The sequence below is a fragment of the Melospiza melodia genome, chromosome 18, assembly GCF_035770615.1.
Source record: "Melospiza melodia melodia isolate bMelMel2 chromosome 18, bMelMel2.pri, whole genome shotgun sequence".
In the NCBI taxonomy this organism is placed as follows: domain Eukaryota; kingdom Metazoa; phylum Chordata; class Aves; order Passeriformes; family Passerellidae; genus Melospiza; species Melospiza melodia.
The window spans coordinates 9,684,375-9,698,537 of NC_086211.1; the positions used below are offsets into that span (position 1 = coordinate 9,684,375).

At 39.5% G+C, this 14,163-nt stretch overlaps 1 protein-coding gene across 2 annotated transcripts in view; it reads left to right on the forward strand.

The window, feature by feature from the left end:
* The window catches only part of MRTFB (myocardin related transcription factor B), a 66,926-nt gene that overhangs the window by 11,887 nt on the left and 40,876 nt on the right, over positions 1–14,163 (forward strand). For both annotated transcript variants that reach the window (XM_063171050.1, XM_063171052.1), the window contains exon 3: positions 4,910–5,083. In XM_063171050.1, coding sequence (XP_063027120.1) covers positions 4,930–5,083 — 154 coding nt within the window. In that variant the 5' untranslated portion in view covers positions 4,910–4,929. The remainder of the gene's footprint in view (positions 1–4,909; positions 5,084–14,163) is intronic.

Below are 14,163 nucleotides of genomic sequence, written 5' to 3' on the forward strand. Positions count from 1 at the left end.
CATTTGTAGCCCAGGAAGGAAGTTTGCTGTAGGCTTGTGTAGGCATGGGTAGGTCTGCTGATTCTGAAAGCACAGTCCTTGCCCTTCTTCATGAGAGGGGAAGGGGAATTGCCACGTCAGTCTCAGATTGTGACTGCTCACGTTCTCTCAGGTCATTAGTGCCCACTGCTCAAATAGAAGGAATATTTAAAACTATAACAGCCCCCAAAGTGCTTATGGGCCTCAGTGTCAGAAAGCACTGTTCCCACTGCACAGATTACCAAGTCTTTCCAGGCACTGACAGGGAGACTAAAAAGCTTAATGCAATGGCTGCCTTGGCAGCTGTTGGTTAACCTGCTGGATCTCACTCTTTTTGAGGATCTCTTTTAGTGTTTTCTGATACATTGAAGAAAAAGGTAAGAAAAACAAAACAAACCCAACTTTTGACATTTCTAGTATTCTCCCCACTGAAGATTCTGGTATATTACAAACTGCTAGAGTTTTAAATTTTGCTGAGTTTTATAAATGGAGAAACTGAGTGCTCATGTTCACACCATGATTCTGAAAATCCTGGAGCTGATATTGCTAATACCTGATGCCTATTAATTCAGTACTGTACTGGGTACAGGTTCCTTGCAGGTGTGAGTAAGTGAGCAGTGTTAATGTCAGCCAGTTGACTTGGCCAAAGCTTGAATGCATTGTCATTCTTGAACTGTTATTTTCCAACAGATTGCTAAAATAAAAGCTGGTTTACTACTGAAGTGTCATCCAGATTTCAGAGCTTGTGCCAAATAAAATACCAGTTCTGGTGTCTCAAGTAGCAGGGAGGTATAAGATGATAAGATTTTTCCAAGGAAATACATTTTGTCTTATGAAGATAAAATGTTTAAAAATAAAAGGAGCGTTTGTCTTCAGCAGTTAAGAAGATAGCAACCACCTACAATCTGTGAGAACACTTACATAAGGCTCATACATTGTACAGGAGTTCTGGTTTGCCAGTGCTGGAACTCTGTTCCTATGTACTTGTCAGGGAAATGTGAACCGAAGCCTCCTAGCAGTGCTGGTGCTGATTCTATTTTGATAATGTATTCTAAAGGCTAGGTAGGAAAATATTTTTTTAAATTTTCACTCTTCTATTAAACATTTTGCTGTTTCTATGTTAAAAAAAACAAAACAAAACAAAAAAAACCCAGCTACCTGTAATAATTTAAGACTATTGGAACAATTGAGTAATGTGATTTTTAGTTTCTGGAAAGAAGTTGGTATTATGCTTTGCAACAGTTCATAAGCAGAAATGGACCAGATGAATGGCTCACACAACTTTAACTTCAGGTGTCTTAGTTGCAAAGAAGGAAGTGGAAACCCCTTGAGTGACAACTGATTTTTGTCAGATCAGCCTGGTATAAAAGGTGCTTTCTTGGATTATGTTAAGTAGAATATTGAAACTTTAGTAGAATGGATTTTTTTTAAATTGTATTTTCCTGTACATGTTTTAGCTGTTGAGTTTCTATTATGTTATTAATATACTTTGTGTGTAGATCTACTTCTATTCAGGGGTTACATAGATAATGGTTACCATCTGTAAATGCAGATGGCAAATCTGAAATAATTCTTCAGGATTGAGGAGGCTTCAAACAAATGAGAAAGGGGAGGTAAATTGTTATCTTTAATATAAAATGTGAGAGTATTATGGGCTTTACATTCTAAATCAGAGGTTTCTCAGTTTTGCAGATGGTTGCTGGATAAGGTGTTGTACAGGGTTTGATTTTAAACAAGGTGAATAAATATTTTCTACTATTCATTTTCGTGTTTGGATTGTTGATGTACAAACAGTTGCTGTATTAGAAACATCAGAATGAAATGGCTTTTGAAGACTGGAAATAGATGGGAGATACTCTGCATATATTTAGTTGAGTTTTATGTGAAGTAAATGCTGCTGGTTGTAGCCTGCACCTGATGCTAAAGCAGCTGTGTTCATCTGGAGCTGTTAAAATGAGTGTGCTAGAAAATGGTAATGGTTTGTTATCATACATGCAGCAGTGTAAAAATACGTTTACAGAGATGTTTACAGATGTTTTTTGTCCTTTTTTTTTTTTTTTTTTTTTGTTTGATTGTTTGGAAAGATATTTATAAAAGTTATTTTTAAGTTCCTAAATTAGTTTTTTCAATCAATAAGGAAAACCTTATGCCAAAGGCAAACTATTAATTTCATGGATGCCAAGTTCAGAAAGTTGAGCAGATGAATGAATTCTTTATTAGATTCTAATAAGCCAAGAGATAAGAAACAAATTAATTGTTTATATTATTGTAAGTCTTCAATTTTCCATCTTTCTAATATTTTTTAGAAGTTCTGTTCATTGATTCAGTAAGGAGCTGTAAGAATCCTAGTGTATCTATGCCAGATGTTCATGATGTAGGTCACTGACTTTTTTTCCCCCTACAAAAAAACCCTGGAAATGTTGGGTGGGGATGTGTGTTTTCCTTTCTGGGGAAGGTTAAGAGAATTTGTTGTTCTTAGCTCAGAAATATTTCTGTAGTCTGATACAGCAGCAGTTCATAAGTAATAACAAAAAGAAATGAGAGCAAAATGTGATTTGAGATATGAGTAAAGAATTTGAGGAATTTAGACTTTCTGGGAATTCTGGAGTGTCTTTTGTTCAAAGATTATGTAGCAACATAGCAATAGGGTTGTTCTAAAGTTAAAGGATCGTTTGAGAACATACCTGGGTTTTTAGCAGCCTATCTAAAAGATTTAGGAAAAGGGAAGTGCAGTGTCTGGGACTTTACTGTGAATTGGAAAGTTTAGAATTAGGGTTAGAGTTCTGCACTGGAGAATTTAGGATTTGGAGGTTTCCTAATGATGACATTCATGTATTGTATGAAACCACAGTGAAAATAGGGCCCTGAGAGTCATGATCAGCAGAAGAAATTCTGTGTGAAGCAGGTGGGCAGAGCATTCATGCTGAGGTTACCCACAGGTAGTGAAATCACTTGCTTTGGAGGTTTTCAGAAGCTGACAAAGCAAGTTCCTGAGAGCTGGTAATGCCATGAGATGGGGGATGGACTAGGTGACCTCCAGAAGGTCCCTTCCAACCTGATCTATTAATGTTCAAACTACAGATCAAGCACAAGTCAAACTTGTTTTGAGTTGTGCTGCTGTGCTGCAGTCAACATCATTTAATTGCATGCTGTGTTCTCAGTTGGATCTGGACAATAAACCCACATTTCTGTACATTCCTGAAATAAAAATGAAGGGATGGACATGTTACCAATTCCGCAGTGCAGTGTAGATGTGGTGAAAGTCAAGCTAGTTTCATTCAAAGCATGATGTTTACTTACCTGTCATGGGGGAAAAATTTAGTCAAAGCTAGTCTGCAGCATAACAAATGCTGAGCCTTAGTACAAGAAGGTGTTTCTGTTAATTTCAACTGGTTTAAAAGTATGAATACAGCTCACGTGGCTTCATCTCTCTGAAAAGCGACTCCAAGGCAACTCATAACTAGTAAATTGTGGATAAAATGCTGTGAATATGAACAGATAAGCAGCTGAATTTTCAGTTAAATTCTGCTCTGAAGAGACCTGCTTGGTTAATAATGTACTTAATTTGTATGAGTGAGTGGGAGTTTGAGGAGAGTGTAATGTCAGGAAATCGAGTGAGAGCTGAGTAAATTATGCTTCTAGAAGCTAAGAACAAAGAAGAAAAATCTTGCATAACAGTAAGTTAATGTGTCTTCATTTAATGTGAAAGCTCCAGTTGGTAACTAGGGAAAATAATGAAAAATATGCACTTAACCATGATAATTGTTCTGTTTAGGTGTATGTCAAGCAGTACTTGCTTATATTTCTTATTTTTCAATTCACATTTTCAGAACATCATTCTCTATTCATTTGTAGTGTAGGCCATTCTTTGGTTTGTCATCTTGGTTTTTTAAATATCATGTTAACACTTGAAATATTTTGGTATTGATCATTGAAACATATTGCATTTTCAAAATTCTGAATACATGCCCCAACACATGTGGTGTTTATATTCAGAATATTTGAAGTTTAAGGCTGAGTATGGCAAGCAGTTGTGTTTCTTAAGAAAAATAATATAAGAGTAACAAAAAGTCTCACAATAATAAGACATTTCTTCATTTTTGTGGATCTGAGTTGTTAATATTTCATATCATTCAAGTTTCCAAGAGTCCAGGGATAGGACTTCATTGATGTCCATATTGATTTATTGAAATTTTAATGACTTGATAGTTCTGTGAGGTATAAAAAGCCTGCACCAGTAATTCATACTTCTGTCTCTCCTTACTGTAGATTAAGTACTACACTAATGATAGAAAGGAAGGCTATAGTAAATTGGGACTTTTCTTCAACTATTCAATAAGTAGCTAGTGTGCAGTAAAATTAATTTTAAAATATTCATGGCCAAAATTCCTCCTGACTGGGGAGAATGAGGATTAATTAGTTCTGATATACTCCTTTGGTGGTGTGAAGTCCTCTATAAATACTGACGTTGATTTGGGATCTGAAGGAGAGTTGTGCAGAGCTTGACAATATTAAAAGCCATTTGTATGTTAGCATAATATATTAATTCAGCATTCTCCAATGGAAGTTATTGGGGAAAAGGGATGTTGTGGTGATACGCGGGTGGGGACACAGGGTGGGGCACAGGAGCTCTGGTGAGGGTGAGCACGGGGTGATGTTTGTGTCAGTGTGAGCAGAGGAACTGTCCCGCTTTCTGGAAATTGCCTCGGAATCCATTCCCTGACTGTATTTTTGCCAACCCCGAGATCGGTAGGTAATGTCCATAATTCTGAAGGTGAATTTTGGGTGCAAAGGAACTGCCCACAGCCCAGGTGTGAATGCAGAGCGGTGTGCGAGGCGTTTGTGGGTGCTGCCGGAGCACAGAGTGACCAGAGCCGCGTTGTTTCCGCAGAGCGCCGAGGCCAGCCCAGGATGGAGCCCGCGGGGCCGGCGGACGCCGAGGACGAGCCCGGGCCCCCGGCGCGGCTGGCGCCCAGCCCGCACAGCGAGGCCGTGGCACACGAGCTGCGGGGGCTGTCGCTGCAGCCCAGCCCCTGCCTGCCGCCCCTCACCGAGCGCAAGAATGGTGAGTGAGGGGTGACCCGGTGCCCGGGGGGGACGGGCGGTGACGCGAGGGACCCTCCTCGCCCGCTCTTACCGCGGCCAGGTGCTGCGCCGTGCTGGGGAGGCGGTCCCGGGAGCTTCACCCGCCAGGGCAGCTCTTGGAGCAGCAGCAGCCACTCTGGAACCTGCCATGGAGTTGAGGAGATTTTTAAGTTTTAGTTTAATAACTAAGTTTTAGTTTAAAAACTGCATCTGGTGTATACTACAAGTATTGATGAAATATTTTTGAGAGTTGTATTATTATCAGACAAAAAGGGATCATTTTCTATAATGGGGGTTTTTTTCTGCATAAATAATACATCATTTATGTTATCCTGCAAATTTTAATTCAATATTAGAATACTTCTGAAAAAATTGTTTTTTCTTAGTTTCCTGTAAAACTGAAATGGATGAGGTATCTGTGTCCTGTCAAACCTCCAGAGCAGCCAAACTATTGCTCATCCATTAGTTCAGATTTAATAAATTTGGTTAATTTAGCTATAAACAGTTTTTTGTAGAAATGATGAAAGAAGCAAATTTGAACTTTGAACTTATGGATTCACATTTAAAGTAGTTTTAACAATTTAGTGTTTTAACTTTTTACCAAAAAGTGGATATTTGCAAGAGTATTTTAGCATGCCACTACTTTATAAAGTCTATAAGCGTAAGAGATTGCAGTTCACAGAAATGCAGTGGCACTTTAAAAAATTCTGAAATGTTTAAAGGTATTTTTGGTAGGATATTTTCATGCGGGAAGCATTATGCTTACTGTGAGCTGTGGTAGTGATCCTTTAAACCTTTTGTTTACTTCAATGAGTCTTTTGGCAGTAGTCCAGGAGGAGGCTGAACTGTTCTAGTGTTGTTCTGTGGTGTTGTTAAGCTGACTTGCACAAGTTAGTACAGAAACTGTGTTTCCAGCTTTTCCAATGTCACTGCAAGGGTAGGAGGCTTCTGCTCTGGTTTGGTTTTGTTTACCATGGAGGTAATCACAGCATGCCTGGGTGAGCCAGCAGTCACTGGAGCTGTTACTCCCTTCTCCTTTTTCACATTTTCCTCCTCTCCCCTGCCCTCTGCCCCAGAGATCTCAGTCACAGAGCAAAGCAGGAGTAAGAGTTCGGGTGAGCAGAGCTCAGTGGGTTTGCTGCAAATTCTCATGGTTAGCTTAAGCTCCAGTGGAATTACTGTCCCTTGAGTTTACAAAGGAACATTTATATGCTGTGCCAACTCTGTCAAAGAGGTTTTAACTTCCAGCAGAGGATCAATAACAAAACAGTTGGAGTGCATTAGCAGCTTAAGATTTTCTAGTCACTTATTACATGCAGGTATTTACTCCCTGAACAAAGACAAATGGATAATTTTGGGAGGTGGATGTTACATGTCAGTTTCCTGGACTGTCATAATTTTAAGGTTCTCCTATTTCATTTGAGCTGTTTCATTTGACACTAATTTCAGGTTCTCATTAGTCTGCATCTTTCTGGATAATTAGGCAGTACATAGAGTGCATTGATCATGTAAGCATGTGCCCTGTGTATTGCAGTGCTTTTCCATGCCTGTTCTCTGGAGACAACTCTTGCTCCACTTGCTAAAAAGCAGCAAAAAGTTCCTATTTCATTGGTTCTGCTCTTCACACTTGTCACCTCCTGAGTGATGACAAAGTGTGTCTGTGATCTTGTGACAGCCATGGGTGTACAGTCCCTCTCACGAGCAGTGGGCCTGCTCACGTACATGGAGTTTGGGAAAAGGCTCTGCCTTTGCATCCCTGCCTGAAGGACACCAGGCTGGGTCCAGGATGTGCTTTTTAGGCACAGTGCTGTGTCCTTAGGAAGGACAGCTTGGAGGAAAAGTGACATGGCTGAGGCTCTTTGGAAGCAGGAGGAGAAGACTGATGCTGGGTGTTGAGTTGGGCTCTGGTGGAGGAAGCTGACAAGAGGAGCAGCAGCGTGGCACGGCCCAAGTACCAGTCAGAACAATGTGCTGCCCACATGCTGTACCAGAGCTTCATGAGCTCCTGTCTGAGAGCCAGGAGGTGGCAAGGGAGGGAAGGATAGGCTGTCTGCTGCTGACAGCAGGAGGGTGGATGGGAATGATGCTGCCTGCAGCTTTCCAACCTGCTGTTTCAGAGCCAAATGATGGGAAAGGATTGCACATGTAGATACCATCAGAAAAAGGAAGCAGTGCATGACCAGAGGTTTTTGCATGCTGAATTAATACTTTTCCAGAGCTGGTGAGCATGCCGCTTTGGCTGGAAGAGGGAGCTGTGAAGGGCTGGGTGTGAGGAGCCATGCAATCATTATTTCCAGGTACATGTAAAATAGAAAGCTCCTTGTGTATTACAGCAGCCTCTCTTGGCTCTGCAGTGGCTTCCTTGACTATCTCATTGTGCCAAACTCTTCTTGTGACAGTGGCTACTAGTTTCTGAAAAAGAGGTATGTAAGTTGCTCTTGTGCAGTTGTCATCCACAGGTGGGAGCCTGGTTATATTTTTGTAAAATGAGTGGATAAGTGGCTGGCACCTGTCAGGGCCATTGAGGGCCCTTTGGCTCTGCATTTTGGCCATAAATCCTGTCAGAAGGAGAGTGTGTCCATTCCCTGCCCTTTGTGTGGTGTGGAGAAGCAGTTCTGTTCCAGGCAGTGGGATCTGTGAGGTGTCTGCTCCTCCAAGCTCACAGCCAGCACAGGAATGGGATTGCTTCTGCTTCCCTTTGGGGTTGTGCCGCTGTTCTCCAGTAGAATTGGGCTAACTGAGAGAAGAACCAAGAGTCTTAGATATTTTGGAGGAAAAAAGCCTTGGGACAGTGAACACTTTAAAGTAAAAGTAAGATTGGTAAAATCTCAATTAGGAGAAGACTGCCCCTGGCTGTGTAAGGACAGGGACACTCAGGATCAGAGACCCTGAGGCACCGAAGGTCAGGTGAGAATTGCAGCTTCCTGTGGGGCTGCAGAGCTTGTGGGGTACTGTGGGGAATTCAGGGCTAGGTGGAACACACACACACACAAAACCCAACACAAACCCAAACAAAAACAAATACTCCAAATGGTGTATATTGAGTCCTCCTAAGGGACCAGTCAAGTCAGCTGGGAGACACAGTTCTTAAAATAACTGAATGAAATCCACATCCCACTTAACCTAATAGTATTACTTAAATAAATTTGATGATCCAAGGGATTTTTTCTGGCATCTAAGAGTTGTGATGTATTATTTTGCCTGTTATCTCTTATCTTCCACTCTCCCAGTATGGAGCACTGGTAATGTGCATTCTTGGCATAGTTTTATGGCTTCTGAACAAATTCTCAATCCTCTGTGCAATTCATAGATTTGAACTGCAATTTTGATATTAGGGAATCAGGTGAGATTTGGGACATTCTTCTTGCATCTGTGTATGACAGGTTTTTCTCCATTCCTCTAAGATCAGTGATTAGGTGTGTTTTTCCCCCTTGTAATGATATATAGGTAGGTCACTGCGCTTAGAATTTTTCTTTAGAGAGCCGGGAGAGACACAGTGTAGAAAAGATGGCTAGTGGAAAGATAGAGAATAACAAATGGAAAACTTAGTTCTGATTAAAATAATAGCTTGGCAGGGAATGTAATTGAAAAATCATCTTAAATTCAGCTGTTTCATAATCACTAAGCTGAAAGCAGTGAGATCTGGAAAACAGTATGCAGGTATTTTCATTAACAGCACCACCACCAACAATAACATCAACAAACCAAACATAAAAGTCCCCCACAAACCAGACCTCAAAGGAAGTGTATCCTGAAAGGCCAATCTAGATAAAGAAGTGCACAATTTCTGTAAGCTTACAGTAGAAATGTGTGTGTGCATTTATAGTGTAGTCATAAATAATGTGTGTATACAGTGGTGGTCCAGAGAGGCTGTGCAATCTCCACCCATGGAAATACTAAAAATCAGCCTGGGCACTGTCCTGAGCAAGCCTGTTCCAGCTGACCCTGCTCCAGCAGGACTTGGGCCAGGGGATCTCAAGATGCTTCTGCCAGCCTCAGTGATTCTGGGATTTGTCTTTCCATTAAGGTTTAAAAAGCCCATGGAACATCCATTGCAAATATTCTAAGAAATAATCTTTGCTAAGAGCATATTGTAATTAATGTATATTTGTCTTTATGCTTTGGTTTTTTTGGTAGTGCTCTGTTTTTTGGGGGAGTTTATTTTTGGGGTTTTGTTTGGTTTTTTTACCATGTCATTAGAGAAAAGCAGAAGTCCCTTGGTCTCCCTGTAAATATCTGAATGTCATCCTATCTGTTCCGAGAGGCGAGCGCAAACCGAGTAGGTACTGATTTCCCAGTAAGTCTGTCTTTGTCACTGGTACTGCCAGTTCCCACAATCCTAGCATTCCCAGGCCATCAGTCAGTGTCTACAAGGAACAATTTTCAAATATTAAAGCATGTGAAAAGACACACAAGCCAAAACTCAGAGATCTCTAGGGACTGTGACCTCTTAAATGGAATATATTCTGACATTTTCACAGGCTACATGAAAGAATTCCAGCAGGGTCATTCCATTTGGTAAACTTCTAAACAAACATTCCATCATTTTAGTTTGATTTATAGATATTATTTTTTTTAATTATCTGCTTATTGTGAAGAGATTAACACAGGAGACATGACCTGTGACTGACTCAATTGAAGGCATCTGGTATATGTGAAATCCTGTTTGAGGGCTGGCATTTGAGTGATTACAGGAGATACAGAAAGCATGTTTTCCTTTAAAGAGATCACTTGATCAAACTGTCTTATTCTGACCTTTTTTCTTGAAATTCTTTGTGCATAACTAAATGCATAGCTAGAAAAGAATGTTGAGTTAATTTTAAATTCCATTGTATAATTGTTTTAATTTGTTAGAACTAAGTCCTAAGTGCAGATGTTGTCGCTGAAGTGTCAGTTTGTGACAGAGCCACTACGAGAAGGTAACAGGGAGCAAACAGAACTGGTGATTGGTGTGCAGCACTTACTGTAGGCAACTTGTGCAAATCAGAGGTAGCACAGTGGATGACTAAATATTGTCCTCTACAGGATATATATATGCAGTTAAATGTAGATCTGTATAGTTAAACATATACAAAAATGCACATTTTAATGTACTCTATATACACATTTTAAAAATATTTATTAATGTAGATGTGTATATGGGTAAGACCAAATGGAAGGTGGTTTTCATTTAAGCAGTGAACACTGCCAACATATGTCCTCCCTTAAAAGGAATTTGTGTGGGTTTTAGTGGGAGTAGAAGAACATGCAGACTTATAAATTTGACATCACTGTAAGTGGTTGGTATTTTTCTGGGAAGGGTGACTGAGGTAGATGGTGACCATTATTTGTGTTGTTTGGGTCTTTATTGCCACAATGGTGGAGAATTTAGGCAGAACAGAGCTCCCCCAAAACAATTCCCCTTAATTAATAATTTGAAGTAATGTTCTTAATGTTTATAGAAGTAATAGAATAAGTTATAATAGGGGTTATGTAAACTGATGCTTTAGTTTGTGTAGTCAGAGCACTATTTTCCTATGTGAAGAAACTATTACACCATGATCAAGAACTCGATTATCCTAATACAATATAAAGCACCAAGATATTCATCAAGGTGTATGTAAAGCCAAGGTGAAATAGATATTTGAGTAATTAGGCTTCTTTCCCACTTGAAAATGTTATTATGGTAGTGAAAGAGTTTAAGCACCCAAGGGCATTTGGTTTGGTTTTGTTTTTCTTTTTGATGGGATTGCAAAGGAATGAGTTCCATATGATGTGAAAGTTGGAATGTACTGTTAAAGCAATTGTTGCTTAGTTACTTGGTGTTTAATGAGGCTGTGAAGCAGCTCCCAGTCAGTGATGTCACTCAGCACTTCACTGATGCTTCACCCAGACAAGGATTTGTTGTGAGGGGCAGACAGGCAGGCACTGGGGAGGTACCTGGGGCTGCATTGCTTCCTCCTGTACTTTGGAATTTTAGTTTATATCTACTAGACACTTCCACCTTTTAAATAACACTGGTGCTGTAGGCTGAAGGTTGGCAGAACACTTGGAGTCTGTGCTGCAGAAGAATGGAAGGAACAAGTACTGATGACCTTAGATGTAAAGCAAATGTTTGTGAAAAACTTGTGCAATACATTGCTCTTAAATGAGATTCTGGCTTATGAAACTGACAGAAATGTTCCATTCTGAGGCCTTTTTTCTTCATTTCACCCACTCTTATGCAGTATATTCAACTGTAATTGAAATTCAAATGAGAGGTACTTCTGCCCTCTGAAAATAATGCAAATTCTAACATTTCATTTTCACTGAGATCAAGAGCTTGTTGTGTGTCTTTTACTTCAGCTTCTGGTTTGGATACACTGATGCAGTTTGTAACAGAGTTCAAACCTGTAACTGAAAAATACAACATGCATGACTCAAGATTTTCTTTCAGCTGGAAGAGATACTTCAGTTTTGTTGTTTGATAGAAACCAGTCTCTCAGCCACAAGTTTTGTTTCTAGGTCATTATAGGTTTTTCTGTGAAGTCTCAGTTTCATTTTGCTATTTGTAATGTTAAAACCAGCTCATTTGAAACAGGTACATGCTCAAATTGCAGAGGTTTTATGTCCAATGTTTAGTTTGGAAATGAGTAGTTCTCTCTATTACAAAACATTCTCCATTTAAATAGTCAGCAGCAGAAAGAGAAAAAGAAAAATTTGCAATTTGAAAAAGTTTTCTGCCTGTTTTTAACAATGCCATCAATTTCAAATTACAATCCAAATTCCAGCTCACTTTTAGACACTGAACACAAAATCCTTTCAAACTCTGAATGGAGTTGTAAGATCCCAAGCTCTTTCTGTCCCTGATTTATATTGTGTAATTCATGGGTTGTTCTATTAACTGTATTACTGCTAAAATAAAGAGTAGTCAAAGAACAAACAAGTTGGTATTGTTTCACTAATACTTACACTAGAGGATTTTTTGTGGTAGGCCAAAATGGGTGATTTGAGTGGGAAGGTGTTAAGTTCCCACCTGTAAAGTCACAATTTTAGAAATCATGGTCCTTTAAAACCAACAACAAAAGTAACTGAAATACAAAGCAGTTTTATCTGTCAAAACAATCTTCAAGGCAGATACTGCCCAAACACCAGCAGTGTGTTAGTGTGGTGGTAGTGGTTCATGACAGAAATTCTGCTATTTCATAAGAGCTTAAAAAATTGCCATCAAATTTGAAAGTGCATGAGTAAAGCTCAGGAGTCATTGTGGTGCTTTAGCAGTCACAGGTAAGAACATTTGTGAGCCATTCTAGAGGAGTTCCAAATCCATTTCATTTGGCAGGGAAGGAGGAGTCCTTAACTGGCAGGTGGGTGAGCACTGCCTGGGTTCCCATGGACCTGCTCATGGAACACCTGGTACTGGTAGGGAGCAGGGGAATTTGGTACAGGAACATGGTAACAGTGTTTCTGTTCCTTCTGGTACAGCTCTCAGGAATGCTGACCAAGTCCATCATAGGAACAGGCACTTTTCCCATGTTGCAGTGCTGTGGAGCTGGGAATTGTGAGATGCCTCCAGGTGCCTGTGAAGCTGTCCCAGAGTTTTAGACTTTTCCAACAGACATGATGAGATGATGATTAGTTTTGCTTTGAAGCCTCATCACTAAAAATATAACAACTATATTGTTGCACACTCAAATAACCAGTAAAACCAAGTTATCAATTGAGCTTGGATTAAGGTGTATTCAAGACTGCTGGGAAAACAAAAGGTTGTTGGAATAGGAATATTTTTTCATGATGTGGGAGACAAATGTTATTCTTCATGCAGGGATTTAAGAGAAACTTATCCCTGAGCAGAATATCCAGATATTCTCCATATTCACAGTATAACTGAATCTGGAGCAGAACTATTTCCTTCTTCAAAGGCATCTTTTCTTTGTCTTCATTTGTTATGTCTGCCCTCACCCAACTATTCCATATTGTATAGCAATATTGGCAATGGCAGTATTTGGTTACATGAAAAATGCACAGCATCATTTTGACCTTTCATCTCTCCTACTCTGTACAAGAATTTCCTCATTCTTATGTTTCATAAAATCTGTAATTCCCACTTTTCATACTAAGGATTTTGCATGTTACTATTGAGATTTTGATCAGACTTCTTAAAGGTCTTCTAAAATTTTCATCTCTGTTTTAAGCTTGTATTGAACTAAGAGATGAAATTGAAGCAAAATATGAGGTATAACTTCAAGTAGCTGAAGCAAAAGCACATTGATCTGCTGTGGGGTGGCTACCCTTGGAAAGGGGGAGGAGTGGACAGCACCAACTCCTAGCTAAGATCAACTTTCTGAACAAGAGAAACACTCCTGAAGGCTTGAACTGCTCCCACCCAGCTGCTGTTACTGTGCTCAGCTTTCACCTGAGCACTGGGTACTCTCAATTTATGTCAGGCAGTATAAAGGGATAGGAATGGATAGAACTTCCTTCAGAAATATGGTGTTTGAAGAATGTCTTTCTCTGGCACCTTTAATTACACACTTCCTCATTAGGGCATGAAATTTTTTAAATTTCAAAATACTGTTTTTGAATCAATGGGAAATCAATTCAGAGTGTGTGAAGTGCACTGTACCCTTTTCATAAAACAATTTGTGCTGTTATATATTGTTATACTGTTAGAATATAATTAATCAATCCAAACAATTAACTTCTCTCTTGGTACAAGAAAAATGTGGAGTTATAATCTGTTATATCAGTAAGTGTGTAATACTCTGTTTATTGACTGTGTCAGAGTTTAATGTGTGTTTAAGTAGTATGTGTTTGTATTCTGCTTGTCTGTTTTATTTTCTGAATGTGTGGAGTTTCTCAACAGTAGTTTTGTTTCTTATGCACAGTAAGTGTTCAGCTGCAGGCAAGTGTTCAGCTGAGGAAGTTAATTTGATTTATGAAGGAGCTTTTCCACAGTATTTTTTCCTTGTGTTCAGTAAAAATCACTGCAAAAGCAAATGTATTGGAATAGTCTGTAACTTGTCTTTAGGCAGAACATAATTTAAGCTGATAATTTTTATACAAATGATGTGCAGACAACTGATTTTTAGACTGGGAGAG